The sequence below is a fragment of the Etheostoma spectabile genome, chromosome 22 (assembly GCF_008692095.1).
Source record: "Etheostoma spectabile isolate EspeVRDwgs_2016 chromosome 22, UIUC_Espe_1.0, whole genome shotgun sequence".
In the NCBI taxonomy this organism is placed as follows: Eukaryota; Metazoa; Chordata; class Actinopteri; order Perciformes; family Percidae; genus Etheostoma; species Etheostoma spectabile.
This window is the reverse complement of record NC_045754.1, coordinates 19,718,319-19,745,046: the sequence shown is the minus strand read 5'-3', so window position 1 is coordinate 19,745,046 and position 26,728 is coordinate 19,718,319. Positions and strand designations below refer to the sequence as shown.

The 26,728-nt window shown below is 41.5% G+C and overlaps 2 protein-coding genes, 1 long non-coding RNA gene and 4 other non-coding genes across 7 annotated transcripts in view; 2 read left to right on the top strand and 5 right to left on the bottom strand.

The window, feature by feature from the left end:
* Positions 1-2,246: 2,246 nt before the first annotated feature.
* Positions 2,247-2,344, bottom strand: trnar-ucu (transfer RNA arginine (anticodon UCU)). Its single transcript has 2 exons — positions 2,308-2,344; positions 2,247-2,282 (listed from the first exon to the last, which is right to left on the bottom strand). It is a non-coding gene; the product is annotated as a tRNA-Arg (tRNA).
* A 239-nt stretch (positions 2,345-2,583) lies between these two features.
* Positions 2,584-2,681, bottom strand: trnar-ucu (transfer RNA arginine (anticodon UCU)). Its single transcript has 2 exons — positions 2,645-2,681; positions 2,584-2,619 (listed from the first exon to the last, which is right to left on the bottom strand). It is a non-coding gene; the product is annotated as a tRNA-Arg (tRNA).
* Positions 2,682-3,833: 1,152 nt separating this feature from the next.
* trnar-ucu (transfer RNA arginine (anticodon UCU)) lies at positions 3,834-3,931 on the bottom strand. The gene is made up of 2 exons: positions 3,895-3,931; positions 3,834-3,869 (listed from the first exon to the last, which is right to left on the bottom strand). It is a non-coding gene; the product is annotated as a tRNA-Arg (tRNA).
* Positions 3,932-4,171: 240 nt separating this feature from the next.
* Positions 4,172-4,269, bottom strand: trnar-ucu (transfer RNA arginine (anticodon UCU)). Its single transcript has 2 exons — positions 4,233-4,269; positions 4,172-4,207 (listed from the first exon to the last, which is right to left on the bottom strand). It is a non-coding gene; the product is annotated as a tRNA-Arg (tRNA).
* Positions 4,270-5,204: 935 nt separating this feature from the next.
* Positions 5,205-15,913, top strand: steap2 (STEAP family member 2, metalloreductase). The gene is made up of 5 exons (XM_032503792.1): positions 5,205-5,650; positions 7,481-7,647; positions 8,420-8,947; positions 10,633-10,797; positions 12,847-15,913. Exons 1-5 carry the CDS (start codon positions 5,260-5,262, stop codon positions 13,138-13,140), a joined length of 1,545 nt encoding a protein of 514 aa, XP_032359683.1. The 5' UTR covers positions 5,205-5,259; the 3' UTR covers positions 13,141-15,913.
* A 1,822-nt stretch (positions 15,914-17,735) lies between these two features.
* On the bottom strand, positions 17,736-19,683 carry mos (v-mos Moloney murine sarcoma viral oncogene homolog). Its single transcript, XM_032503794.1, has one exon. It carries the CDS (start codon positions 19,617-19,619, stop codon positions 18,612-18,614), a length of 1,008 nt encoding a protein of 335 aa, XP_032359685.1. The 5' UTR covers positions 19,620-19,683; the 3' UTR covers positions 17,736-18,611.
* Positions 19,684-21,943: 2,260 nt separating this feature from the next.
* Positions 21,944-26,728, top strand: part of LOC116672150 (uncharacterized) — a 12,447-nt gene continuing 7,662 nt past the window's right edge. Inside the window, exons 1-2 of the long non-coding RNA XR_004327479.1 lie at positions 21,944-22,073; positions 26,465-26,468. This is a non-coding gene — a long non-coding RNA (uncharacterized LOC116672150). The remainder of the gene's footprint in view (positions 22,074-26,464; positions 26,469-26,728) is intronic.

The following is a 26,728-nucleotide window of genomic DNA, read 5'->3' as shown; positions in this document are numbered from 1 at the left end:
ACATTTAAGGACGACTCTGGTGGGACTCGAACCCACAACCTTGAATCATTTTTAAGAGATTATTAGTACTAGAAGGTCCACTGCGGTCCTTTTTGCCACAGAGCCTGCTTGATTAAAGATCCGCTATCACAAAAAGCAAAGCATTGAGATATTAATTCAACATGTAATACTTTATTATCACTGCTTTACAGTTTAAAGGGGACCTATATGTAATTTATTCTGTAGGCCTTTAAATTTCCCAAAGAAACAACCACAGAATACCATCAGATATTAAGGAAACATTTGAGTTGAAATACTATGAAAGTGGCTGTGTTTGTGAACAAATGCAACATTTAAAGGCCCGACTCGAACCCACAACCTTTTGAAAACTTTTTAAGAGATTATTTAATACTAGAAGTCCAATGCGCTGTCCATTGCGCCACAGAGCCTGCTTGATTAATGACTGTATCACAAAAAAAAAAAAGTATTAGATATTAATTCAACATGTAATACTTTTTTTATCACGCTTTTTAGTACAGTTTAAAGGCCCTTTAAAATGTAATATAATTTCTGTAAGCCATTAATTCAAAGAAAAAGCACAGAATGCGTCTGATATTAGGGAAACATGCAGAGTTGAAATCTATGAAAGGGGCTGTGTTTTTTTGATGGAAATGAAAACATTAAAGGACCCCTTTCTGGTGGGGCCTCGAACCCACAACCTTTTGAATCACTTCTTGAGAGATTATTTAGTATAGAAGTCCAATGCGCTGTCCTTTGGCACCACAGAACCCTGCTCGAGTAATGCTCCGATGTCACAAAAAAAAAAGCATTAAGATATTAATTCAACATGTAAATTTTTGTATCCCCCCTTTCTTAGAACAGTTTAAAGGCCCTATATGTAATATAATTTCTGTAGGCCATTAATTCAAAAGAAACGACCACAAGAATACCATCAGATATCAAGGAAACTGCTGAGTTGAAATACTATGAAAGGGGCTGTTTCGGAACAAATGCAATATTTAAGGACGACCGAACTCACAACCTTAGTACAGTTTAAAGGACCTTATGTAATTTAATTTCTGTAAGATATTAGGCTCGTTCGAGATGAACTGCGCCTCGCCTGCAAAGTGGACGAGAGCAGGCGGCAGCAGCGGGGGGCGGTGATAAAAGCTGCGGTTAAAGCCGGACAGTTTCCAGCCGATTCCAGCCGCTTCAGATTGGACAGGAAGTGACAAAAAAACTGTGGCGCGATTCCAAATTAATAAAATATAATCAGACCCAAATACCAGCTGGTAACAGTCTCCAGTTGTTTAGTTATGACAGAGTAGCTGGCAAAGTTCTCTACATGCGATCTGATGCTGATTTTAATTAACAACACACTGTAGATGATCCGTGATCTGCTCAGATTTAGTCTCTGACTTCTAAACTTAACTATTAGCCCCACCACATGTGTTCTGGACAGAATAGGTCTTTAAATCAGACAAATAGTAATTAAAATCCCTCCGATTCAAAAACGATGAAAAAAGTTTATATAAAACGTCATCATGTTGTAAACCAATCAGGTGTTAAATCAGCTGAGAGGCCGGCGTTTCCCAGCATGCTCTGGGTCCGCCTGGGTCCGCCTGGCTCTTGCAGTCGGTGAAAAGCAACTGCGCCGCCTGCGTCTCAGAACTGCGTCTGCCTTGCTCTCGTGAGATTTCCGTTGCCCACGTGTGCATGACGTCAGAGCAAGTCGGGATCAAGTCGGACCCAAATCTAACCGGCATGCAACGGGCACCGATTGCCGGTGATCGATTCTGCGCAGACCTGGCTCATCTCGAACGAGCCTAATAATTCAAAGAAACGACCACAGAATACCATCAGAAACATGCTGAGTTGAAATACTATGAAAGTGGCTGTGTTTTGTGATCAAATGCAATATATAAATAAAGGACGACACTGATGGGACTCGAACCCACACCCTTTGAATCACTTCTTGAGAGATTCTTTAGTACTAGAAGTCCACTGCGCTGTCAATTGTGCCACAGAGCCTGCTTGATTAAAGATCAGCTATCACAAAAAAAAGGCATTAAGATATTAATTCAACATGTAATATTTTTATTATCAATGCTTTCTTACAGTTTAAAGGACCTTTATGTAATTTAATTTCTGTAGGCCATTAATTCAAAGAAACGACCACAGAATACCATCAGATATTAAGGAAACATTCTGAGTTGAAATACTATGAAAGTGGCTGTGTTTTGTGAACAAATGCAACATTTAAAGGATGACTCTGGTGGGACTCGAACCCACAACCTTTGAATCACTTCTTGAGAGATTATTTAGTACTAGAAGTCCAATGCGCTGTCCATTGCGCCACAGAACCTGCTCGAGTAATGCTCCGATGTCAAAAAAACAAAGCATTAAGATATTAATTCAACATGTAATACTTTTGTTATCACCGCTTTCTTAGAACAGTTTAAAGGACCTATATGTAATATAATTTCTGTAGGCCATTAATTCAAAGAAACGACCACAGAATGCCGTCTGATATTAGGGAAACATGCAGAGTTGAAATACTATGAAAGTGGCTGTGTTTTTTGATGGAATGCAACATTTAAAGGACGACTCTGGTGGGCCTCGAACCCACAACCTTTGAATCACTTCTTGAGATATTATTTAGTACTAGAAGTCCAATGCGCTGTCCATTGCGCCACAGAACCTGCTCGAGTAATGCTCCGATGTCACAAAAACAAAGCATTAAGATATTAATTCAACATGTAATACTTTTGTTATCACCGCTTTCTTAGAACAGTTTAAAGGACCTATATGTAATATAATTTCTGTAGGCCATTAATTCAAAGAAACGACCACAGAATACCATCAGATATCAAGGAAACATGCTGAGTTGAAATTCTATGAAAGTGGCTGTGTTTCGTGAACAAATGCAATATTTAAAGGACGACTCGAACTCACAACCTTAGTACAGTTTAAAGGACCTATATGTAATATAATTTCTGTAAGATTTTAGGCTCGTTCGAGATGAACTGCGCCTCGCCTGCAAAGTGGACGAGAGCAGGCGGCAGCAGCGGGGGGCGGTGATAAAAAGCTGCGGTAAAGCCGGACAGTTTCCAGCCGATTCCAGCCGCCTTCAGATTGGACAGGAAGTGACAAAAACACTGTGGCGCGATTCCAAATTAATAAAATATAATCAGACCCACATACCAGCTGGTACACAGTCTCCAGTTGTTTTAGTTATGACAGAGTAGCTGGCAAAGTTCTCTACATGCGATCTGATGCTGATTTTAATTAACAACACACTGTAGATGATCCGTGATCTGCTCAGATTTAGTCTCTGACTTCTAAACTTAACTATTAGCCCCACCACATGTGTTCTGGACAGAATAAGTCTTTAAATCAGACAAATAGTAATTAAAATCCCTCCGATTCAAAAACGATGAAAAAAGTTTATATAAAACGTCATCATGTTGTAAACCAATCAGGTGTTAAATCAGCTGAGAGGCCGGCGTTTCCCAGCATGCTTTGGGTCCGCCTGGGTCCGCCTGGCTCTTGCAGTCGGTGAAAAGCAACTGCGCGCCTGCGTCTCAGAACTGCGTCTGCCTTGCTCTCGGGAGATTTCCTTTTGCCCACGTGTGCAGACGTCAGAGCAAGTCGGGATCAAGTCGGACCCAAATCTAACGGCATGCAAACGGGCACACGATTGCCGGTGATCGATTCTGCGCAGACCTGGCTCATCTCGAACGAGCCTAATAATTCAAAGAAACGACCACAGAATACCATCAGAAAACATGCTGAGTTGAAATACTATGAAAGTGGCTGTGTTTTGTGATCAAATGCAATATATAAATAAAGGACGACTCTGGTGGGACTCGAACCCACAACCTTTGAATCACTTCTTGAGAGATTATTTAGTACTAGAAGTCCAATGCGCTGTCCATTGCGCCACAGAGCCTACTTGATTAAAGATCAGCTATCACAAAAAACAAAGCATTAAGATATTAATTCAACATGTAATATTTTTATTATCACTGCTTTCTTAGAACAGTTTAAAGGACCTATATGTAATTTAATTTCTGTAGGCCATTAATTCAAAGAAACGACCACAGAATACCATCAGATATTAAGGAAACATTCTGAGTTGAAATACTATGAAAGTGGCTGTGTTTTGTGAACAAATGCAACATTTAAAGGATGACTCTGGTGGGACTCGAACCCACAACCTTTGAATCACTTCTTGAGAGAGTATTTAGTACTAGAAGTCCAATGCGCTGTCCATTGCGCCACAGAGCCTGCTTGAGTAATGCTCCGATGTCACAAAAAACAAAGCATTAAGATATTAATTCAACATGTAATACTTTTGTTATCACTGCTTTCTTAGAACAGTTTAAAGGACCTATATGTAATATAATTTCTGTAAGCCATTAATTCAAAGAAACGACCACAGAGTACCATCAGATATCAAGGAAACATGCTGAGTTGAAATACTATGAAAGTGGCTGTGTTTTGTGAACAAATGCAATATTTAAAGGACGACTTGAACCCACAACCTTTGAATCACTTCTTGAGAGATTATTTAGTACTAGAAGTCCAATGCGCTGTCCATTGCGCCACAGAGCCTGCTTCATTAAATATCCGCTATCACAAAAAACAAAGCATTAAGATATTAATTCAACATGTAATACTTTTATTATCACTGCTTTCTTACAGTTTAAAGGACCTCTATGTAATATAATTTCTGTAAGCCATTAATTCAAAGAAACGACCACAGAATGCCGTCAGATATTAGGGAAACATGCTGGGTTGAAATACTATGAAAGTGGCTTTGTTTTGTGATCAAATGCAACATTTGAAGGACAATTCTAGTAGGACTCGAACCCACAACCTTTGAATCACCTCTTGAGAAATTAGCTACTACTAAAAGTCCAATGTGCTGTCCATTGCACCACATTGATTGCAAATCACTTCTTTAGAGATTAACTAGAACTAGAAGTATTTTCTTCATGGCTTGCCATTTTTATCATGTAGCTTGCTAGTTTTTCATTCTGAGAACGGGGAAAGTGTCGGTCAACGCCTGACATGTCAGGCTTTATCCTAGCAATGTACTTCCACTATTCCAGACTATTCTACCTGTAATGACGTGCAGGACGTCAAGAATAAATACCCAAGAAAACCAATCATTGAATTAATTCCCTCCTTTTCCTTTTCCTCCTTCCTCCCTTAGACCCGCTGAAATCCTCCTAAGTAGAAACCAGTGGGAAGAAGAAGTGACAGGGAGGAAGGATGGACTCCATCTCTATGCTGGGCGGCAGCAGGAGCCCTGTGTTCCTCACAGCCCCGTCCTCCCACCACCTCCGCCACGCGCAGGCCTGCTTCCTGCCCAACGGCGCCAAGAGCAGAGCTGGAGACACAGGAACTGCCTGTCCACCTGCCCGGCCCACAGTTGCCATCCTGGGCTCAGGTGACTTCTCCAAGTGCTTGACCACCCGCCTTCTGCGTTGTGGCTTCCATGTGGTGGTCGGCAGCCGCCACCCCAAACTGGCAGCCCAGTCGTTTCCTCATGTGGTGGATGTGACACATCATGAAGACGCTGTGGGGAAAGCCAGCATTGTGTTCCTGGCCATCCGCCGTGAGCACTATTCTGTCCTGTGGGACCTCAAGCATCTACTGGAAGGTAGCTAACAACACACACACACACACACACACACACACACACACACACACACACATACAGACTGAGAACAAAGGGCATAGGTTTAGTTTCAACATTTGTGGGGGGACATTGGGGGGGGTTCCTCAAATGGGGGGGTTAAACACTTAATTTCCTGCATTCAATTTATGTTGCAAATGTCTATCTATGTAAAGGAAATGATAATTCTCTAAGTTTCAGGTCGTTTATTTAGGAATCGTGTACTGTACATCTTGACAACAGATTTATTTATTTTTACGCTTCTGTCGTGTTCTTTAAGCCCCCAATTTTGCAAGGTAGACACTTCCTGTTTTTCCGTACATGTTTTGAGCCCCCTGAACCATTATTTTTGACCTCTTTTGGGTAGTGGGTTGTCTTTCATAATTCATGAGTGGGACAAATCTACCGCTTAATCTTTTATGCTGGTATGTGATGACTTGAATGCAATTGCATAACAAATCAGGAAAGCAATGTCTGGCAAAATAGGAAAATAGGTTTATGTGTCAAAAATATGAAAGCGTCTCTTAAAAGGAAGACACAATGTAGTCCAACAAGCTAGTAGTTTGGTGTGCTCCTTGATAACACTAATAATGAGTATATGAGCACTATAAATGAGCACTATATGATCTCTTCATTGCACTCATGCCTCTATATTGTTTCTGTTTAGAGTATGTATATATTGTGTATATATTAGTGTGTATATTTCTGTTTTGGTTGATATGTATGTGTAAGCACAGTGTGAGTAACAATGCTCCAAAGACAAATTCCTCGTATGTGTCCTCATACCTGGCGAATAAAGCTGATTCTGATTCTGATAAGGAGTTTGCTCTATATTACAGGAAAGTTTCTGATCTTTCAAAGTCCATCTTACGGTAATACCTACAAGCCATATGTAATCATTCCTACTGTCCACAATGTCTGTTCAGTGACAACTTTTCAGTAGAACGCAATGTAAGAAATGAGGGACAAAGTCCACAGTCCGTGTTCTCTGTAAAAAATTAAATAAAATACCATCCTATAGTTAAGCTGATGATCAGTAGACAGCTGAGGACAGTGTTCTGTAGCTGAGCTGCCGTTACACTAAGAGGGAGTAACACAAAAAGACCAACTCTGGGGGATACTCATTTCAATTATCTAACTCAGACTACTGAAGCTTCATATGAGCTTCAGCTTTACTTTTAATATTCAACGTGATTCAAGGTTTAAGGTTTTTATTTGTCATAACAATAACATTTTACGCAATGAAATGCTTGTATCCCGTCCTCCCCAACAGTGCAACAATAATAGTAATAATAGAAAAAAAACTGTTGAATAAATACAAATGAAACAACCTATAACCATATAAATAACAGTTAACCAAAGTCCAATGGTAGCTAGGAAGCTATGTTACAGTGCAAAGATGCAGTGTGCATGAAAATAACAATAGGGAAAGTCTAGGGTAGCTACATAGCTATATACAGTGTTAAGTTTATTGTTGCGAGTTGAGTAGCCTGACGGCTCGTGGGAAGAAGCTGTCCCTTAATCCGTTGGTCTTGGACCGGATGCTTCTGAGCCTTCTGCCCAATGACGGCTTGTTGGTAAGTCCATGGAATGGGTGACTGGGATCAGAAATGATCCGCTTGGTTCTCTTCCTGCACTTGTCAGTGTGGAGATCCTGCAGGGACGGCAGGTTAATCCCCTGTGATGCGCTCCGCCGTTTTAATCACCCTATTTCAGATGAATTTAACACAGAACGTCAGCCAAAGTTGAGTGTGAATTTAATCCCTCTAACTATGGAAATGAACGTGTTTGGGGGTTGATCTTGTGGTCCTGCAGGCAAGATCCTGGTGGATGTGAGTAACAACAGGAGGGTGAACCAGTATCCAGAGTCTAACGCTGAGTATCTGGCTTTACTGCTGCCAGACTCTATCACGGTCAAAGGCTTCAACGTCATCTCAGCCTGGGCCATGCAGCAGAGATGCCCAAAAGACGCCAGCACACAGGTACAATCAGACATATTCTGTGCTTTGAAAATAAATAAATAAAAAAGAATTTCATGTAGTGATGGTACTGACTGTACCCGGATCACAGTCACCTACTGGCAGCTGAACAAATTGCCGCTGGTAACCTCTGAGCTGTGTAGCGGCTAAATACAACTAGCAACTCCTGCTCAGAATTTCTCGTTCTATGCCACACTAACTTAGTTTAGAATACTTTTATTGTAGGTATATAATATGTAAATGTAAATGTGCTGTATTTATATAGCGCTTTTCTAGTCTTAACGACTACTCAAAGCGCTTTTACATCATACAGGAAACATTCACCATTCACACATATTCATACACTGTGGCCAAGGCTGCCGTACAAGGTGCCACCTGCTCATCAGATAAACACTCACACACATTCACACTCCGATGCGCAGCACCGGGGTCAACTCGGAGGTTCAGTGTCTTACCCAAGGACACTTCAACATGGGACTGCAGGGCCAGGGATCGAACCACCAATCTTCCAATTGGCAGTCTATTGGTCTATTGGTGAAGAACATACTGTATATTGAACATATATTATATAGTGAATTAGTGGGGAACATTTTGTCCCCACCCAGGACAATAATAATTCAACAGAGGCAGGGAAATAAACCAGAAAGTTGGAAATCCCACGCATCCTCCCTGGACCGGACTAGTACCCAGATTTTTACCACTAGATGTCACAGAGTGGTTGTCTTCACCCTACATCCAACCATATCTTCCTCTCTGTAACCCTGGCTCTGTGTAGGTGTACATCTGCAGTGACTCGGTGGAGGCTCGACAGCAGATTATGGAATTAGCCCGCCAGCTCAACTTCTTGCCAGTTGACATGGGCACCCTGTCCTCTTCGCGGGATATTGAGAACATTCCCATACGGTTATTTCCTGGCTGGAAGGGCCCCGTCCTTGCTGCTGTGGCCCTCTCCATCTTCTTTTTTGCTTACTCTTTTGTACGAGATATCATCCACCCATATGTGAAATATAAGCAGAGTGACTTCTACAAGATCCCCATAGAGATGGTGAACCGGACACTGCCCACTGTTGCCATCACTCTCCTGGCCCTGGTGTACCTGGCAGGCCAGCTGGCAGCCGCCCACCAGCTCTACTTTGGGACCAAGTACAGGCATTTCCCGCACTGGCTGGAGGGCTGGCTGCAGAGCCGCAAACAGCTGGGCCTCCTCAGCTTCTTCCTGGCTGCTGTACATGTCCTCTACAGCCTCTGTCTACCCATGAGGAGGTCTGAGAGGTACCTGCTGCTCAACACTGCCTACCAGCAGGTTAGTGCCATGTCAACAGTCACACAGTGTGTTTACAAGCAGTATTCACGTAAAGGCAATACCATTGTTTCTCAATCGCCATGTCAACACCTTACCCCATTTTTAAATGCTCGCTCCTCGGTCCTTGCATTAGTGTTAGCATTAGCGTTAATATAAGGTGACCAGAGTTCTCAGATAAAATCCGGGGACATTTTCAGCTCAGAAGCGTATGTACCTCCAAATCACGTCAAGTTTTTATTTTTGTAAAACTTAAAACGGGGACACTAGAGCTAGAGCTGTTCTCATCAGAGGCTGAGCCCCCCTAAAGGTCTGATCCTAGAATCACCCCTGCTGCTACTTCATACTTGTACTCCACTACACCTCAGAGGGGAATGTTGTAATGTTTACTGAACTACATCTATCTGACAGATTTTGCTTTATTGCTTCAGGCTTGTTTCTGCAACAGCTCATTGAGTATCGGATACAATTAAAACTATTCAAAAATATTTTCCTTTGACATCGATCCAGTATTAAACGAGATCGCTGCAGTCGGCAGCAGAGAAACAAGCTACAATGGAAGTTAATTGGATATTTGTCCAGCTGGTATTTACGTTCATAAAAGTGCTCGTTTTGCTGCTTACAGACTCAGATTAATATTTTAACTGTCTGACAACAGGATTTCTAAGGAGGTCAACCTTTCTGTTAAAGATTAAGATTATTTTCTAAAACATAAAAGTCTACAAAATTGTGTTCGCTAAACCCACCAGACTCCATGTAAATAATCAGTCATTTTAGCATTGTAAAATACGGCTTTCTAAAACATCTCTGAGGTCTGAGCAGCGCTGGCTCTGGCTGCCTAGAGCCTGCGTGTGTAGGGTGTGCAACTATCGGCTCCGTTTGGTCAGTGTTTTCTTTCTTTCATTCCAAATTTTGGGTCTGTCAGTCACAATGAAAACCGGGGACATTTCCGGGGACAGATCCAGCCGGGGACAGGTCACCAAAACCGGGGACGTCTGGTCACCCTACGTTCATATAAACCTTATTTCAGATCCAGGGGGATCCATATCACAGTAAAAACATACACAAACACAAAAATACCAAATACAGAGCCTTCCACAATGTTCAGTGACTAATATACAGACATGTTATCCAATGGTTCCACGGTCTGGAAGAGAATCTGACAGAACTACTAAGGGTTAGCCAAAACAGTGATTATGTCATTTTCTGACAGCTACCTAACGTTGACGTTAGCTAGCCGCTAACTGATACTAGTGATTTCTAGTCGGCGACATGTTTTCAGCTTCATTTAATACACTTACCCTGTAGTAGTACAAAATCGTATGTGTATTGTTTTGATTACAATGTGTGGAATTATTTTACATTGCCTTTTTGTGTCTATTTCTCACGGCGTCTGTACGGCATCAACAGGGGTTGCCATTGTTGTTTATGTGTGTGTGACGTCCAAACTGTACCTGGGAGAGTACGAGTTGACGACTAGTAAGTTACGGGTTTGACTGCCGTTCCAGGGACTTTCACGGGTAGAAGGTTGTGAAAACACAAGTTACGGGTTGCCCGGAACGCAGCATCAGACTGCTTCTGAAACCGCTCACAGGGAAAATGTCAAGCGAGAGGGAGGGTCATCACACCACACATAAAACAACAAGTGAAAGATGATGATTGTGATTGAGCATTTTCTATGTTGGCAGGTCCATGCTAATGTGGAGAATGCGTGGAATGAGGAGGAGGTGTGGAGGGTGGAGATGTATGTTTCCTTTGGGATCATGAGTCTTGGGCTCCTGTCGCTCCTGGCCATCACCTCCATTCCCTCGGTCCACAGCACGCTCAACTGGAGGGAGTTCAGCTTCATACAGGTACAAACATATTACCATGGGTGTAGGAAGCAGACAAAAAATATGGGTGGGTCCTCCCTTGCTAATAGCACCTTGGCTTTAATATCAACACATGGCAATTCGTGGCAAAATTATTATCTGTTCAACAACATCAAGCTTGGGCTCAGTTTGGCTGGTTTACGTTATCTGAAACTTATGGAAAGGTTGGGGGGTATGGTAAGGACTGAAGATGTATTTCTACATTTTATTTCAAATGATACTGCATCAATAGTCTTTCTAGTTGCATTAAGACTACATTTATTAAAGCAGAGTGCTCTGGATTTTATTTTAATAATGTTCAATATCCTGTCAAAACATAGGCCTACATTAATCATTGCATTTGTCTGTTTCAAAGATGTCAGGAAAGAAACAAAAAAAATATATTTTCGTTCTAGGCACCTAAGGATAAGCCCCCTAAAGAGGTTGCCAGATCAGGGGAGGAGACTCACATACAATGGTTCCAACGCTCATGATTATAACCCGGGGTTGTCAACACTTGATTATTGATTATACTGATGAACACTTTAAAGGCATGATGATTCTCCAGCATGTTCTAGGGTAGGAGAGTGTATTTTTCTATAATTTCTAAGCAGATTTCTTCGAGTGGACACTTAAATGATATCCTCAAAAGGTGTAAGTCACATTGAATCTAAGAATATGTGCATCATATCTATATTTTCAGATTTGACTGAGTTACAACTCTGAGAAGAAGGAGTACAACTTGATACAAGTTGCAGCATTTGGGTTCTAGGGGTTGTACCATAATTGCCTCCAAGAGCTGTTTGTCACAGCCACTGCTGCTGCCTGTGCTGTAACTGCTAACCATGCTGGCGAGCATGTCAAATCAGCCGGGCAAAATACAAAAAACTAACTTTCCCCAGCATGCACTTGTCCTTTCACGCAGGGGCGGAGCGAGGGGGTGGCTGCTAGGGTTCCAGAATGTTTTTTTCAAAAGCCCTTAATATTTTAGGTTTTTAAAATAACTTCAGCCTTGTTTCATTTCCCCTAAGTGTCTCTGACCAATGATCAATCAATGAAGCAAAAGAGATTAGTAATGCAGTTTATGCCAATATTCCTACCCTACCTAGATGGCTTTAAATATACACCCGTCAACCCGCCATATGCGGGTGAAAATTAACTTTGGCAGGTAACTAGCCATGTGATGAATGAAGAGAACAACTGCAACTGTTTGAATATTAAATCAGAAATCAGAAATGTTGCCAGATTAGTCTGTTTTGGTCGGTTCTGTGTGTTTAGCATGAAAACATAATCTTTATCTGGCACCGCTCCTCGTCAACACTTATGTTGTGACGCAGTGTACAACCGCCGGCTACACACCAAGCGTGCGGTATTGATTACAAGCTACACTGAAAAAGAGGAGATGCAATGTAAAGTCAAGTTACTTATGTTGCTGTTTTTGCCTCTTTTTTTTGGTGTCAGGGGTGAAAATGAGTCATCCTCAACATTTGTTGTGTTCTGGTTTCAGAATGATGAAGACAGTCGGAGAGCAGTTAGATATATAAACCAGGATGCAGGCTCTACAGGATTGTTTTTTTTGGCAACTATCATGTGTTCCCAAATGGTGTACAAATTTGTAAGATTCTTTTCTCAAATGGCTTAAAAAAAGTAGTAGGAGCATGCTGCCTGACAATACAATGTTTTATTTTAAATACAACGGCCTACATGTCTAGCTGAAATAAGTAGACCATTAAACACTTAGAACTGTTTGGATTGTTCCCAGTTTCTAAAATGTGAGACATTATTATGCATTTGGTACTTTCACTTAAAGTAAATTTCTCCTGATGATACTTACAGACTTCTACTTAAGTAACATTTTAACTGTAGGGCTTCTACTTGTGACAGAGTATGTTTACAGTGTGGTGTTAGTACTTTTACTTACAGTAAGTAAAGGATCTGAATACTTCTTCCAGCGCTGCTGACATGACTCGCTGGCTCCCCTCTCTTTGCTGTATGATCCCAGCAGCTATATTACTGTATGTACCATCATGAGTCTTCCTGTCTCTGCTCCAGTCCACTCTGGGCTACATCGCTCTGCTCATCGCCACCCTGCACGGCCTGCTGTTTGGCTGGAAGAGAGCCTTCGAGGAGGAAGCCTACCGTTTCTACCTACCCCCCAGCTTTGTGGTGGCCCTGGCCCTGCCCGTGTGTGTCATCCTGGGGAAGGTGCTGATGCTGCTCCCCTGTGTGGCCCGCAAGCTGCACCAGATCCGCCGCGGCGTGGACAGCAGTCACTACCGGTGCCAGCGCCTGGAGCCGGTGGGCTCGGCTGCCCACGTTTCACCAGAAAGAGTCACCATCATGTGATCCCTGCAGCACAGAGCTGTCATATACTGCCATTAGCTGTTCTATTGAAGCAAATGAAGAATATTTATTTTCATGGTTCTCAGTGAAATGGCATATTATCCGTACTTTGTTACTGTGAGCAGTTTTTGCTAACATGTGGATTGGGTACTTATTAGCTGCTACCATACTGACCTTGTATGCCTATTATGTTTCAGTCTGTCCACCTGTTTTGTGAACGGCAACACACACAGAGAGAGGAAGTGGAAAACTTCTGTAGATCCAGACTAATATTTGACCAATACTTTGATCCTGTCTTTGTGTTCCGGCAGACAATATGCTAATACATATTCTGTGGCTTTGGAGAAGCTTTGTTACGTCCAGGAAAATAACCCTGATGATGTCACAGTGATGTCAAGGATGATGGAGACTATAGAGACAGCGCACATTAAAGTCTACCAACAGGGTCAAGTTTTTATAAGCTGAGCTTTCATGAAAACAAAAGTGGATACAGACGTAAGGGGTCAGCAGAGAGAATGGGAAGACACTAAGCTAACGTTATGTCTGACAGACACATAGTTATACTAAAACGGACATTTGGATACTTGACTTTGTAACAACATGCTTGCTGCAAACGTAACATCGGACATAATGTTAGCTTGGTGTCAGGATCCTACTGTCTCCCCATTCTCTCTGCTGATTTCTCACTTTTGTCTTTATTGAAGCTCGATTTTTCAGGTCGGCAGCTTATAAAAACTTAAGTTATGGGTTCTTTACCCTATCGGTAGTGAATATCACCACACAGCAGCTGTTAGGCATTTTTCTGTTGTTTGCTAGCTGATGAAAATGATGAGGCGGCACCTTCCAGTAATACAAGTCAAAGGAGAGCTGAGCGTTGTTTCAGACCCTAACCCACAGAGTCTCCATGGATTCATAGCAGACAGCCTTTAAAAGATGTGGCTGTTTACCAGACAGGGGTGGTCTGATGAAAAGACATAATAAACATAAGGAATTGCATTATTGGAAGTGTAGGGTTCAGGGTTTTTTCGACATCTGGGCTTCTGCTGCAAATATTCTATTTCCTCAATGAGTCCCTTGTGAGTCCAACCCTTTTTATGTAAGTGCAATACAAGTATTCCTTTAATTATGTACAGTATTTATCTTAAAGGGTTGATACTTTTCGTGAAATACACATTTCTTCTCTCTTCTTTAATGGTGTTTTTATGTTCTTACAGCTCATAACAAAATAACACTGAATTGAAAGATGTGTAAGCGACATAGAAGAATTCACACATTCATCAGGTCGGGGCATATTACTGGTTACTATCATCTCCTTCAGTGCTTGAAATTGTTCTATTTTTTTTGTTTTTTTTAGGTGACGATGTTGCACTGCAAATTGTCAGGAAATGTTTCGAGGATTTGTTGAGTGTGTTGTTGTGTTCTCTGTGTGCCAGGCCGTAACACTGGATGTGGTGCCCATGTGTCATGCTCTAATCCATGAGTCATGGCTTAGTTTAAAATTAGGCATTTCATTTTAAAATTTGGCAAATTTTGATTCCATAGTTTAAGAAAAATGGCTAAAACAAAGTCAGTTAGAACTCTCACGGTAAATGAAGTGTGGATGGTTTGAGTCGTCAGATGAAACGACAATGATGGGTCATCAGTGCGGGAGTAAAACTTGAAAGCTGTTTTTATGTAGAGGGACCTGTAATGTAGTGTACACTTTAAAAGATTTATTTTCTTTCAAAAAGTGAAGAACTTCTGCCATGGAGTTAAAGTAACAACTATCCATCCAACTCCTTAGGTCAACATTTGTTTTCTTTCTACTACGGAGTATATGCTTTTTGACACTAATAACAAATCTGCATTGAAAAAAAAATGTGCAAATACATCCGTTAGTCTGTAGACTGTCTTGTTTTCAGTGATACTTTAAAACTAAACGTGATGATAAATGAATGGTTTTACCTGTAGCGGTGTCAATTAAGAATTTCATTTGAATGAAGACTTTCTATTTTGACACACTATCCTTGCAGTTATTTTTTTGAACGCAGTACGGCACAACTAGGTGCTGAATCAGTTAGTGAAGCGGTCAAGTCGAGAAGCCAAATACTTCAGATACTATACTTCAGATGAGCTTATCAGTGTATTTAATGTACTGTATGTGTAACATTCCATTAGCACGGCTCTGTTTAGCGCAGGGATCTTCAACAAGGGGTCCGGGACCCCTAGGGGGGTCCTCAGAGTTAGCGCAGGTGGGCCGCCAAACAGTGTGTCTTATTTCAAGAATTATAATAAGTCAGAACACATACATTAATATGAATGCAACATTTTAACAGCAAATATAAATTGGCCTATTTTTGAAAAAATATTTACACATGGATGGTACGCTAGCCACTATACAGCTAAACTTAAGGTGTCACTGTGCCTTCCAGATGGATGTTTAACATTAAAACGTGATGCATAAATAATAGCTTTTCATCCATTCTGCCCAGTTTAATATGCAACTCAATCGTATCTAAACGTAGACATATATGAGGTAGGGGGCCCCTACTCGGTCTGTCTTTCAGCTTAGGGGTCCCTGGCCTAAAAGATGTTGAAGACCCCTGGTTTAGTGTCTCAGTGTGCTGATGTGACTCCTTTGCCCTGCTATCGTGTTAACTGTATGTCACATAGATGAAGCAGTTTCTTACAGCAGGAAGATGATCGGTGAACTGGAATCTTTCCGTCCCTTCACTTGCATTACAATGCAGCAGTGGTGTACAGTAACTGGAACAGGAAATCAAGCAAACATGTGATGTTATCTCAGGCGTGTCTTGTTTTCAGACTGTAGTGAAATGTGTATAAAAAGCAATGGCTGCTGCAAAATATCTTTGTGTTTTCTGTTCTATATCTTGCCAGTTAATTCACCCAACGTTAGAGTTTGATTCGCATTTCATCTCTTATATCTATATTTTTTGGAGTCAGACCTGTTTATGCATGGCCTTTTTTTTAATACCTTTACACAGGACACCTCCTTGGGACACACAAGGGGGCAGTTGCACAAAAGCAGAATTTATAAATCCAGGGTAACCGATAAAGCGAGGCTTGACCTAGTCTAATTGATAACTGAAGTCATTCAAATAGATGCACCTTTGCAGCTTTCTTTAACAGAACGCAAGGTCTGCATTGTATTTTAATGCAGGCTAATAATAATAATAATAATATTAATAATAATAATAATAATAATAATAATAATAAGGTAAACCCAATAAGGTAAAACCACTGCTGAGTGAACAGAAACAGCTCCAGGATTAATAAATCCTTGCCGTTAGCCTGGCCAGGAGCAGGCTAGCTGCACAGAATAAATCTCCATGGTAACTTAGGTGCCCCTGCTTTTGTGCAACCAAGTCAAGGCTAAATTCATCCAGGATAACTGGAATATCCCGGCCTAATCCCTTATCCTGTTTTTGTGCAACAGACCTCTGGTCTGATTCTCAAGAGAGACCTGTTTGAGACAAAACACAACATCAGTTAGAGAAAGAAACAGAATACGATAGAATATACAAGATTTAAACCAAAAGTGCCAAGTAGACTTAAAACACTCAAATATGGGGCGACCTCTGGCTCACCAAAGCGCATGCCCCCATGCTGGCTGAGTCAGCGTCCCAGGTTCAAGTCCATCCCCCATCCCTCTCCCACCTTACCTGTCTATCCACTGTTACTATCTAATGGTGTTTTTCTGTTACATGGTACCTGCTGGACTCGCCTCCACTCTACTCGGCTTTTTGGGATTTCCATTATGAAAAAAGGTCCCTGGTACCTGCCAACAGGTACTTCATTTAGTACTACCTCCAAGCGAGCTGAGGGGATACCAAAAGGTGGAATGAATGCACCATTATTTCTTCTCTGCGAAGTTGTTTCAAACAGCTCTGTAAAACTGCTTCTTGGAACAGGGCCCAAGCACAAAGAGCCCATCTAAAAGTGAGATGTTCCTGGGTTTGAATGCACCTTACCAGCTGTGTTCTCGTCCTCCCAAAGTCTGAACGCACTTCAGGTAAGAAACTCTGAAATAAATGGAGGTTGTGTTTGTCTGTCTGACCTGTGCATGTTAGCCCTGAGACATACTGGTGACCTGGGGAAATTATGAGAAGAAGAGCTGAGATGCCAAATGCCCAGTATAAAATACTTTTAATGAACCTATCACACTTAAATCTCACATAACAACATTGACATCTCACATCGTGGCAAATAAAACTATTTACAACACATTTGGTTGGTTTAAGAAAAATGGCTAAAACAAAGTCCATTATAACTCTCACGGTAAATGAAGTGTGGATGGTTGAGTTGTCAAACGAAACGACAATGATGGGTCATCAGTGCAGGAGTAAAACTTTAAAACTGTTGTTTATGTAGAAGGACCTGTAATGTAGTGTGATGGCAACGTGTACACTTTAACCAACAGTACATCTTAACCAACCGTAAATCTAGAAGGAGGGGTTGGGGGGGCGGGGGTGGTAAAATATCTATTGTCTTTCAAAAAGTGAAGAACGTCTGCCATTGAGTTGAAATAACATCTATCCATCCAACTCCTTAGGTCAACATTTGTTTCCTTTCTATACTACGGAGTATCTGCCTTTTTGTCAACACTAATAGCAAATCTGCATTAAAAAAAATGTGCAAATACACATGTTAGTCTGTAGACTGTCTTGTTTAAGTGATACTTTAAAACTAAACGTGAGAATAGTTTTACCTCTAGCGGTGTAGATACGTTGTTTCAGAGGACTTTGCAACAAATTCCACTCAAATATAGGACATTTTTAAAAAACGCCTTTCTTTGGGACACAATTGTATCATACTGCTAAGAAAACAAGTGTACAGTGTCTATTCTTCCATCATCGTGAGCCACTTCAATTAGACACAATTACCAACGCTGACACACAATACATGTAACTTGAGTTTAGTATGCAACCAAACTGCATCAATTCAGGCGGAATGAGCGTTGCAAAACTCTTTGAAAGCTGTTTTCTATTCCAAGACGTGTTTGGTCGTGGGTTCTGCACGTGCCGAACTGAACCATTATATTACCTTATGGTGGTCTATTAATTTAAATGAGGTACATTCTATTTCCGCCGAAAAACAACAAGGCACTTAATTGTTGGCTTTTTTTTTAAATCCAGGTTCGGCATTAGCTACACTTTTCAAAGCGGTTTCTGTTACAATGAGTGTTTTGTCGTTTGCACGTCCCGAACTACACCATTACATCGACGTATGGCAGTGAATCCATTTTAATGATAAGGAATATTCTAGTCTCGCCGTAAAACAAGATAGCACTTAATTGTTTGTTTTTCAAACCAGGTTCGGCGTTATGGTGACCATAAGAAAATGGGTAGTCCACGCTTCCTCCTGTGCCGACACATGCCTTCTAGAATGGTCCTAAAACATGTCCCATTTTATGAAACGCACATCTGTGCACCATTTATATGAAATAATAATAAAAAAAAAAAATTAAAAAAAAATCATACGTTGGAGCGCAGCTGCTCCAGGTGAGGCAGCAGCTCCTGGGCGCTGGGTCTGCAGAGGCCCTCACCGCTCCAGCACCGGCCCAGCAGAGTCCTATACAGCCGCCCCCGCTCGGTGCCAAACACCGGCTGGTCCTGGACGGACGGCCGCAGGTTGTGCGCCACCACCGCGTAGAGCACGTGCTGTCTGTCGCCGGTGTACGGCTGCTCCCTGGTGATCAGCTGCCACAGGGTGATCCCGAAAGAGAAGATGTCCGATTTGGGAGACAGCCCCTCGCCTTTCAGCAGCTCCGGGGCTCTGTGCGTGTACGTGCCGCCTACGTGGCTCACCTGCGGGCTGATAGCGCTCTCTTCGCACCCGTGGTCCAGCTTCACGGAACAGCCGAAATCGCAGATTTTGCACACGTCTTCACAGGACACCAACACGTTGGCTGGCTTTATGTCCAGATGCACAACACTGTGGGAGTGCAGAAAGTGCAAACCGCGTAGAATGTCCGCGGAGTACCTGAGCCACCGGTCCTCCCCCAGCGGCTCCGCGCATCCGTAAATGATCTGCTGCAGATTTCTGTTCCCCACGAACTCCATCAGTATCGTCCCGATGCTGCTTTCGTCTCCAAAATCCACCGGCACGCAGGTGGTCGCCGCGATGACGCGCACGATGTTGCCGTGGCGCAAGTGTGCCGCGTTCAGCTCGGCCCAGAAGCTCTGCCGGGACGCCAGCTTGTTCTTGGTGCACTTCTTGACTCTCTTCAGCGCGACGGTGTCCCCGAGGTACTCCGCCTTGTAGACGGAGCCGAACCCTCCGGAGCCCACAGGCTCCACGGAGCGCAGCTCCTTCCAGTGGATCACGGTGGACCAGAGCCGGCTGGCAACTTTGCTGTGGGGCCGCTGAGCGGGGACGTGTAAGGTGTTGCCGAAGGAGTATTTGGCCAGCGGGCTGCTACAGGTCCCGAGGTCCAGGGACTGGTTAGGCAGCAGGCGGGTAATGGGGATAGGTGAAGGCATCGTGCGTGGTGGAGACTGTGGAGACCGCGTTTGCGTGCGCAGCCTGAAGTCTGCTGCGGACTGATTAGCAGCTTCTTCTTCTTTTCTTATTTGATGGCGGATTGCAAACAACTTTTAGGTGCATACCGCCACCTACTTTATTGGAGTGTATAACATCATGTCAGAGTAGCCTACATTTATTCTAAATTCTACTCATCAACCCTGTTTCTTTTAAAAATGTGAGTGATATTAAATATAGATAGTAAATGTATAGTGCCTTCATGGTGATTCGTATCGCCTCTCCTTCTTCTTCTGATCCCAGTAACCCCATCACACACACACACACAACACACACACACACACACACACACACACACACACACACACACACACACCACACACACACCATCCAGCCACACCGCCACTTAGTGTTGAGGAGTGTGTAATGCTTTCTGTTTGGGTTCAACAAGTTCATCCCGATGGTTCAACTCAGTTTACACTTTCTGCAAGAGGGGAGGGCGTTGTAAAACGAGACACTTTTTTTTAATTTTTCTATTCTGTGATAGTAAAACACACTAATATTTAGCCTATGTGTGTCAAAAGTGAGTACCACGTGTGTGCATGCCACAGGCAACCTAAATAGCAACTAGACAACTTTTTGTGCATTTTATAGTTTAGGAAGTGTACACTGACAAATTGGACTTGGGATGGGAGGGGGGGAGGTGCACTGCTGAGAAACATGTAACACAGCTCAGAGCTTGTGTTTGCCCCGTTCAATCTTTTTCACTGAGACTTTCCCAGCATGCAAAGAACAGATGATCACATTCTAAACACAACTTCAGGGTAAGATAGGGATGATAACACTCTCTGTCAGATTCTACTACTCATACCACACTAAAAAAATACTCTGTTAAGCAGGGCTGTAGTACTCGAGTCCGGTCTTGGACTCAAATCCAGACTCAAGACCATTTTTTTATGGTATTGTTATTATTTGGATTTGGACTTGTCTTGGTCTCGGCCACTGGTCTTGCCCAACATGGCTTTTGGTCTTGACCGAGTCCAGGTGTCTTTATTATGTTGAGAATAATATTGGAGGGAAAGTGAAACCCAAAATGATTGTCTTGATACTGTCATGCATAAGACCTTTTTTTCTCATCTGGACTCGGTCTTGACTCGGACCCAAACCTTTTTGGACTCGGTCTTGTGTTGGACTTGACTAGTCCTGGTCTTGGACTTGTCTTGGACTCGACTAAGGTGGTCTTGACTACAGCCCTGCTTTTTAGTAAAAGACCGGCATTGAAAACGCAACTCAAAAAAAGTACTCACAGCAGTGTAATGGTCTAATCATCTCAGCTGGACTTTATATTGTTGGCTAGTTTACATTATAATAAAACATCAGATGGCACAGCCCAAGTCACGTGAAGATAATGACCTCTTCTGAAGAGTCCATCCGTGTCCTCCTTGGCTACTAGTAACTCTGTGGACTAGGGGTGGGGGGGGCTTGTGTCATGAGGATGCGCCTACAGTGCTGTTGTCGTTCCTTAGAATTCCTCATGGGGGAGACAGAAACTACGTACTATAGCTTTAATTCTTGATAACATGTCCATGTTGATTACATGTCCGGGACCCTTAGGGGGTCCTCAGAGTTGCTACAGGGGGGCCACCAAATTATTGTTCGATGATTGAAAAAAAGATGTCTGACAATATACATCTACATGAATCAAACATATTACCACTATGCGTGCCAAAGCCTTCAGCAGCCTTATTATTATTATTATTATTATTATAGATACATCTTTTTTTAATGTACACATCATTGATGATGGGCTTACTGGCCTACAGCTAAGAAGGTAGCCAAAAGATCCATTATCCACCCATTAAGTTAAGCTTAAGGATTCACTGTGCTACATTTTGACATTAAAATATGATGTATATGTACTTCTGTATGTATACACTGTACATTATATATATATATATATATGCCAACAGTTTTTATTTGAAAAGCTTATTATTGTATTGCATTAAAAAAATATTATAAAAATGTATGCATAAAGGCTTTAGGCTGTAACTACATTTGGTGGGTCCCTGATCCGTCTCTCTTTCAGCTAAGGGGTCCTTGGCCTTGAAGACCCCTGGCTTAGACATTATGGCTGATAATCAAAATCCTTATGGAGAACATGAACAGGATTTTTACACGCTGACTTTATTTCTGCTTCCTGGCCTCTGCATTGTGGTCCCCCATACCACTTACCCAAAGTCTGCCAGCCAAACCAGGCCCCTCACACATTTAGATCTGGCCCACGTATCGAGTTAGAGTCACAATGAATGTTGGGCCTCTAGCACGCCAAACCAAAAGGACGGTAACTGTTTTCAAACTGTAATTATGCGACACTCAAAGCAGAATTTGGCAGATTTGCCGACTTTGGGACTCAGAAATTCCCCCAGAAGCCGAGAGTTTGCATTTTCAAGCTGTGAGTCGGCAGTGTGGCAGCCTGCTTTTAGTGGAATCTTTGTTTTGCTGGATTTGCCAAACTCTGTGATCGCAAAAGAAGGGTTTTGCAGACGTTTTTAGGGATTTGTCGGCCAAACTGTAAGTGAGGAGACTATATGAAACACGTAATAAATAATGCTGTCATAGATATTGGACTTTTTCAGAATAAAAGCATGTTATTAAACTGAACATATATGGCTCTTGTTGGGATTTTCATGGCCCTTAGTGAAATTGAGTTAGATGTTCTGTTAATGGAAGACACTAACAGTTTCCTGTTCATCTGTAGTTCTGCTGGAGATCACAATGCCAAATCAGGGCCCCTGCAGATTTAGATCCGGCCCGTTTATCAATTTAGGTTATAAATCTTGGCCCGCCTAGCAAACCAAAACACAGGAAAGTGTTTTTTAAACTGCAATTACGTGACATTCAAAGCAGAACTTGGCCGATTTGACAACTTTGAGACTCATAAATTCCCACAGAAGCAGCGAGTTTTCATTTTGAGGCTATGAAACAGCAATGTCATCATTGTTTTTGCTTGATTTGATAAATTCTATGATGGCTAAGGAACTTTTTTAGCAGACTTTTGAAGAGCTTTTCGAAAAAAAAGTGACAAATGTCTGAGAAAGCCACAAAAACTCGGAAGAAACAGCAAAAATGACAAAAAGCTCCAATAAAAAAAGAAAGAAAAAAAAAGTAATCAAAAGCATGTAATTAAACCATAGACAGTTAAAGAGATGGACCAACAGATCCCATTGCTCTGGACGGAGACCAGTGGAGGATATTAGAAACACTTTTCCGGTGTTATTTCCGTTAGCTCATTAGCTGGATTGATTTGCATTGAGAGATGATCTTATGAAGGATTTCATTCTGATATTAGAAAAGAGTCTTAGACAGTGGAATGGGTTTGGTGTGAGGTCGGCAGTGGCCTACACAGAAGCAGACAGAATCGTAGTGAATGACACATTTCTAGGAATGACCACACAGACCTGCAGTTGGATCCTTCTTCTTATGTTTATTGAACTTTTATTACATTGTGTAAAAAAAACACTGGAGTTGACGACTGCAGCTCTTCTCTCTCATAGCAGCAAGGTATGTAAATCAAATCAGGTTATTCTGCCAGACAATAAATAATCTGCCTCTTTGGATGATGTCAATGTTTAAAAAAAAAAAACAACAGATAAAAGCTGCAGCATTCATTTTTATTTCACACAACCTGTAAACACACACACACATATACATATATATATATATATATATATACACATATACATATATATATATATATATATATAGTATATACATATATATGTGTGTGTGTTTATGTGAATAACTGCCCTATATTTTTTTTTTTTAAATACAACAGTAGTTTGTAAAATAGATTTGAAGTAAAATATTGAGAATAAGCAGAGTCCATCATTGTCACTCGGATGGCATCGTTGAAATGCGGCGAGTAACAAAAGCCACACGGTACCGGACCGCGGTTCGGTACCGTGGAGTTTTTCTCAGCGTCAGCACCGATGCCTTTATCTCTGCCGAGAGACGTTCACTCAGAGCAATGACTCCGTTTTCCCATCATATCACAAAACGCAGGTGGAGAGGGCATCGTGATATTACAGGCAAGTCTGTAAAAAGACTACAAATGTCACAGTACAATAAAATATATATATATATATATATATATACATATATGTAGCTATATATAGTACAACCAGGCACACGCTCCCAACTGTTCAGCTAAACTGGATCCTTTTGTATGTACAAATGATACATTTTAAGAACTAGAAAAGAAGTCTGTAGCACCTTTTTAGGAGCTTTAGAAGTATGTTAGCAGCTTGATCCAATACCAAACATATATTGCAGTATTGCAGTGTTTTTTTTACATACACATTCAATAAACGGTCACTGGTACCACTGAAGCTTATCAAGAAGTTTGACGTGAATTGCTAAAGGTCTGGGCCTCTCACTGAAGAGCATCTCCTGTCTCCACGGTCCCCACACTGGCAACCTGTGGGAGACCTTCTGGGTTTTTCCCCCTTTTTCATCCCCCCCCCCCAACCCCCCAACCCCCCAAGTTTAGCTTAGCTTTAGAATCATGAACTGAATCTGATTGGTTTAATGGCATTCGGAAGACGTGTATGTCAAAGTTGGACACTGTGATTTCCAAGCTCGGAAGTCGGACAACCTCAGCGTACCCCGGGCTTAAAGTTGAACATGGCTGCCGCGTGCATCAACAGTTGTGAAAGCTGTACTAACCAGGGCTTTACATGAACTTCTTTGCCTGCCAACACGGCTAGCAGATTAGTTACCAGCCAATCATATTTCCCCCCAGCTACGTTTGTTTGTTTTCTCCGTAACTAACTTCCCTTTACGGTTCGTCTTCTCCATTTCAGCGTAGCTTGTAATCGATACCGCACGCTAGACGCGTAGCTGACAGTTGTACGGCACGCCATGACACAAGTGTTCATGGGAAATGTAGGATTAGAACTACGACTAGCGTTGCCAGATAAAGATTACCTGTGCAAGCCAAACGCACACAACACCGCCCCACATTTCTTGGCGGAAAACAGATGATTCAAACAGAGTGTTGTTTGCGTCATTCATCAATAGCCAAAATGGCTGGTAACTTTCCAATGTTACCCGCCAAAATTAATTTTTGCCCACATTTGGCGGTTGGCAGGTGTCAATTTAAAGCTGTAGAAGTAACATGAAATCATTAGCACTTACGTTGTACACACAGTACTGTCTAACTTCCATCTGTGGACATGTTTACGCTTTGTGCTGTTTGTATGCACAAAAAACAGCGTAAAGGATTGGTATCAACTAGTATTGCTAACAATGGCTAACCTGGCTAGAGCTAACCCCACATGACTTGTAGATGGAACGCGTTCAACTCGAGTGTGACGTCATTCCCAGCTCCGGCTTCTGAGCTCCGAGCTAAACAAAACGCACTAAGATTCCAAATCTGGATCTGCTTTCTCCAAGGGGTAGAGATTTCTTTTCTTTCAACTTTTTGATCCCCAGTTTTTATCTTTTTCTTTTATTCTCCCCAGATCAAATCACTAGATCATACAATCCATACAGTATGGGTTATAGATCAAGTTCAGACTGCAGTTTGCTGATTGTAAAAAAAAAAAGAAATTGGTTTTCATCCAATTGCTTTTCAAGCAAAAACCACTAAGAAATCAAGTAATATCTTTTTCAGATAATGTCACGCTGAGGTCAAAGGATGATAGAGGAGGACAAAACCACCCTAGGAGTTATTAAACATACAGTATATCTTTATGTTTGTCTTTTTAACAACTAATTTAACAACCAATGAAAAGATGATATCCTTAAGTGCTATAAAATCGTCCATGTTAAGCTTCATTATTGGTTGTGCTCTCGCCTAAACCAGCGGTTGAATAGTCAAAGAAAGCCTTCTGAAATAGGCCAACAATAATCTGTGTTTAAGGTACATTGTTTGTTAAAAAAAAAAAAAAAAACTCAATGAGATACACAGAACACTTGTGCAAGTAAAGCAAAAATGACACTTTGATAGGAAAAAAACACTGTCAAAATTGTACCTGTAAAAATAAAACATTTTATATTGTATTTACATGTTATTGTTCTCTAAAAGAGCTAAATATATCATCTATACATTTGTAATAAAGGTTTTAAACAAAAAAGGTATTGGAGGAAATAAAGGCATTCAATTTACAAAAAAAAGTGCTATGATTACAACGACCAAAAAAAAAGCAGCTTGCTAACATCTCTTGTAAAAACAACACACCTTCACAAGATAAAAAATATATATAGCAAACTTCCATAAATGCTTTGAAACATTACACATTCAACTCTATATTTCACATAACCCAGACAAATATTGTGTCCATTCATGTCTCATTCAGGAAGAGAAAGAGGGAACTTAACACTTCTAGTTCATCATCATGTTTTGAATTTCAGAGCACAAAAACAATGTGAGTATGTGAGGTAAATGATAACACTATTGGGTTATATAGGAATCCAACATTTCATGGAACCAAGATGCATCAGCTGTTGGTTGCTGTGGTGGAGGGAAAAAATATGAAGGTGCAGACTGTACATTTTGCTATATCATGTGCAGTTCAATGTCTCTTGAAATGATTAAAAGTGTGAAAAATTGTTTTTGCAGATGAAATATGTCATTTTTGTGTCATGAAATAGTATACATCAGCTGACATCTGGCAAAACCGTTGTGACTTTTCATCCTTCAGTTGCCTTGTTGTTGTATGGCTGGGTTATTAATTGGCATGTTTCAATATGTGTCAACATGTTACCGGTTTTGACACTTCTACCAAAACAATATATTAACCAAGTTTGTCTACAAAACCTTGATTTCATTTTACAAAACAAGCAGAACAGTACTCAAAATGTTGAGCATGTATGTCATTCTTGGGAACGCCCACGGCATTGCGCAGCCATCAGAACATTGAGTTTGCTGAGTTTTTACTGCGTTTGTTCACTTTTCATAGTGTGACTGAAAGAGTAACTACTGTTTTTTTCAACCTGGACCCTATTTTTTATATGTTTTTTGTGTGTAAGTGACTAATAGGAACAAAAATCTTTAAAATTGGTCCAGTTTTAAGCGTGAACGCTGTAACCGGCGGCCACATACCGGGCT

Coding starts and splice junctions, on each gene's coding strand:
- mos (XM_032503794.1), bottom strand. CDS start 19,619: ATGCCTTCACCTATCCCCATTACCCGCCTGCTGCCTAACCAGTCCCTG.
- steap2 (XM_032503792.1), top strand. CDS start 5,260: ATGGACTCCATCTCTATGCTGGGCGGCAGCAGGAGCCCTGTGTTCCTC. Junction 7,648..8,419: donor CAAAAGACGCCAGCACACAG/GTACAATCAGAC, acceptor GGCTCTGTGTAG/GTGTACATCTGCAGTGACTC. Junction 8,948..10,632: donor TCAACACTGCCTACCAGCAG/GTTAGTGCCATG, acceptor CTATGTTGGCAG/GTCCATGCTAATGTGGAGAA.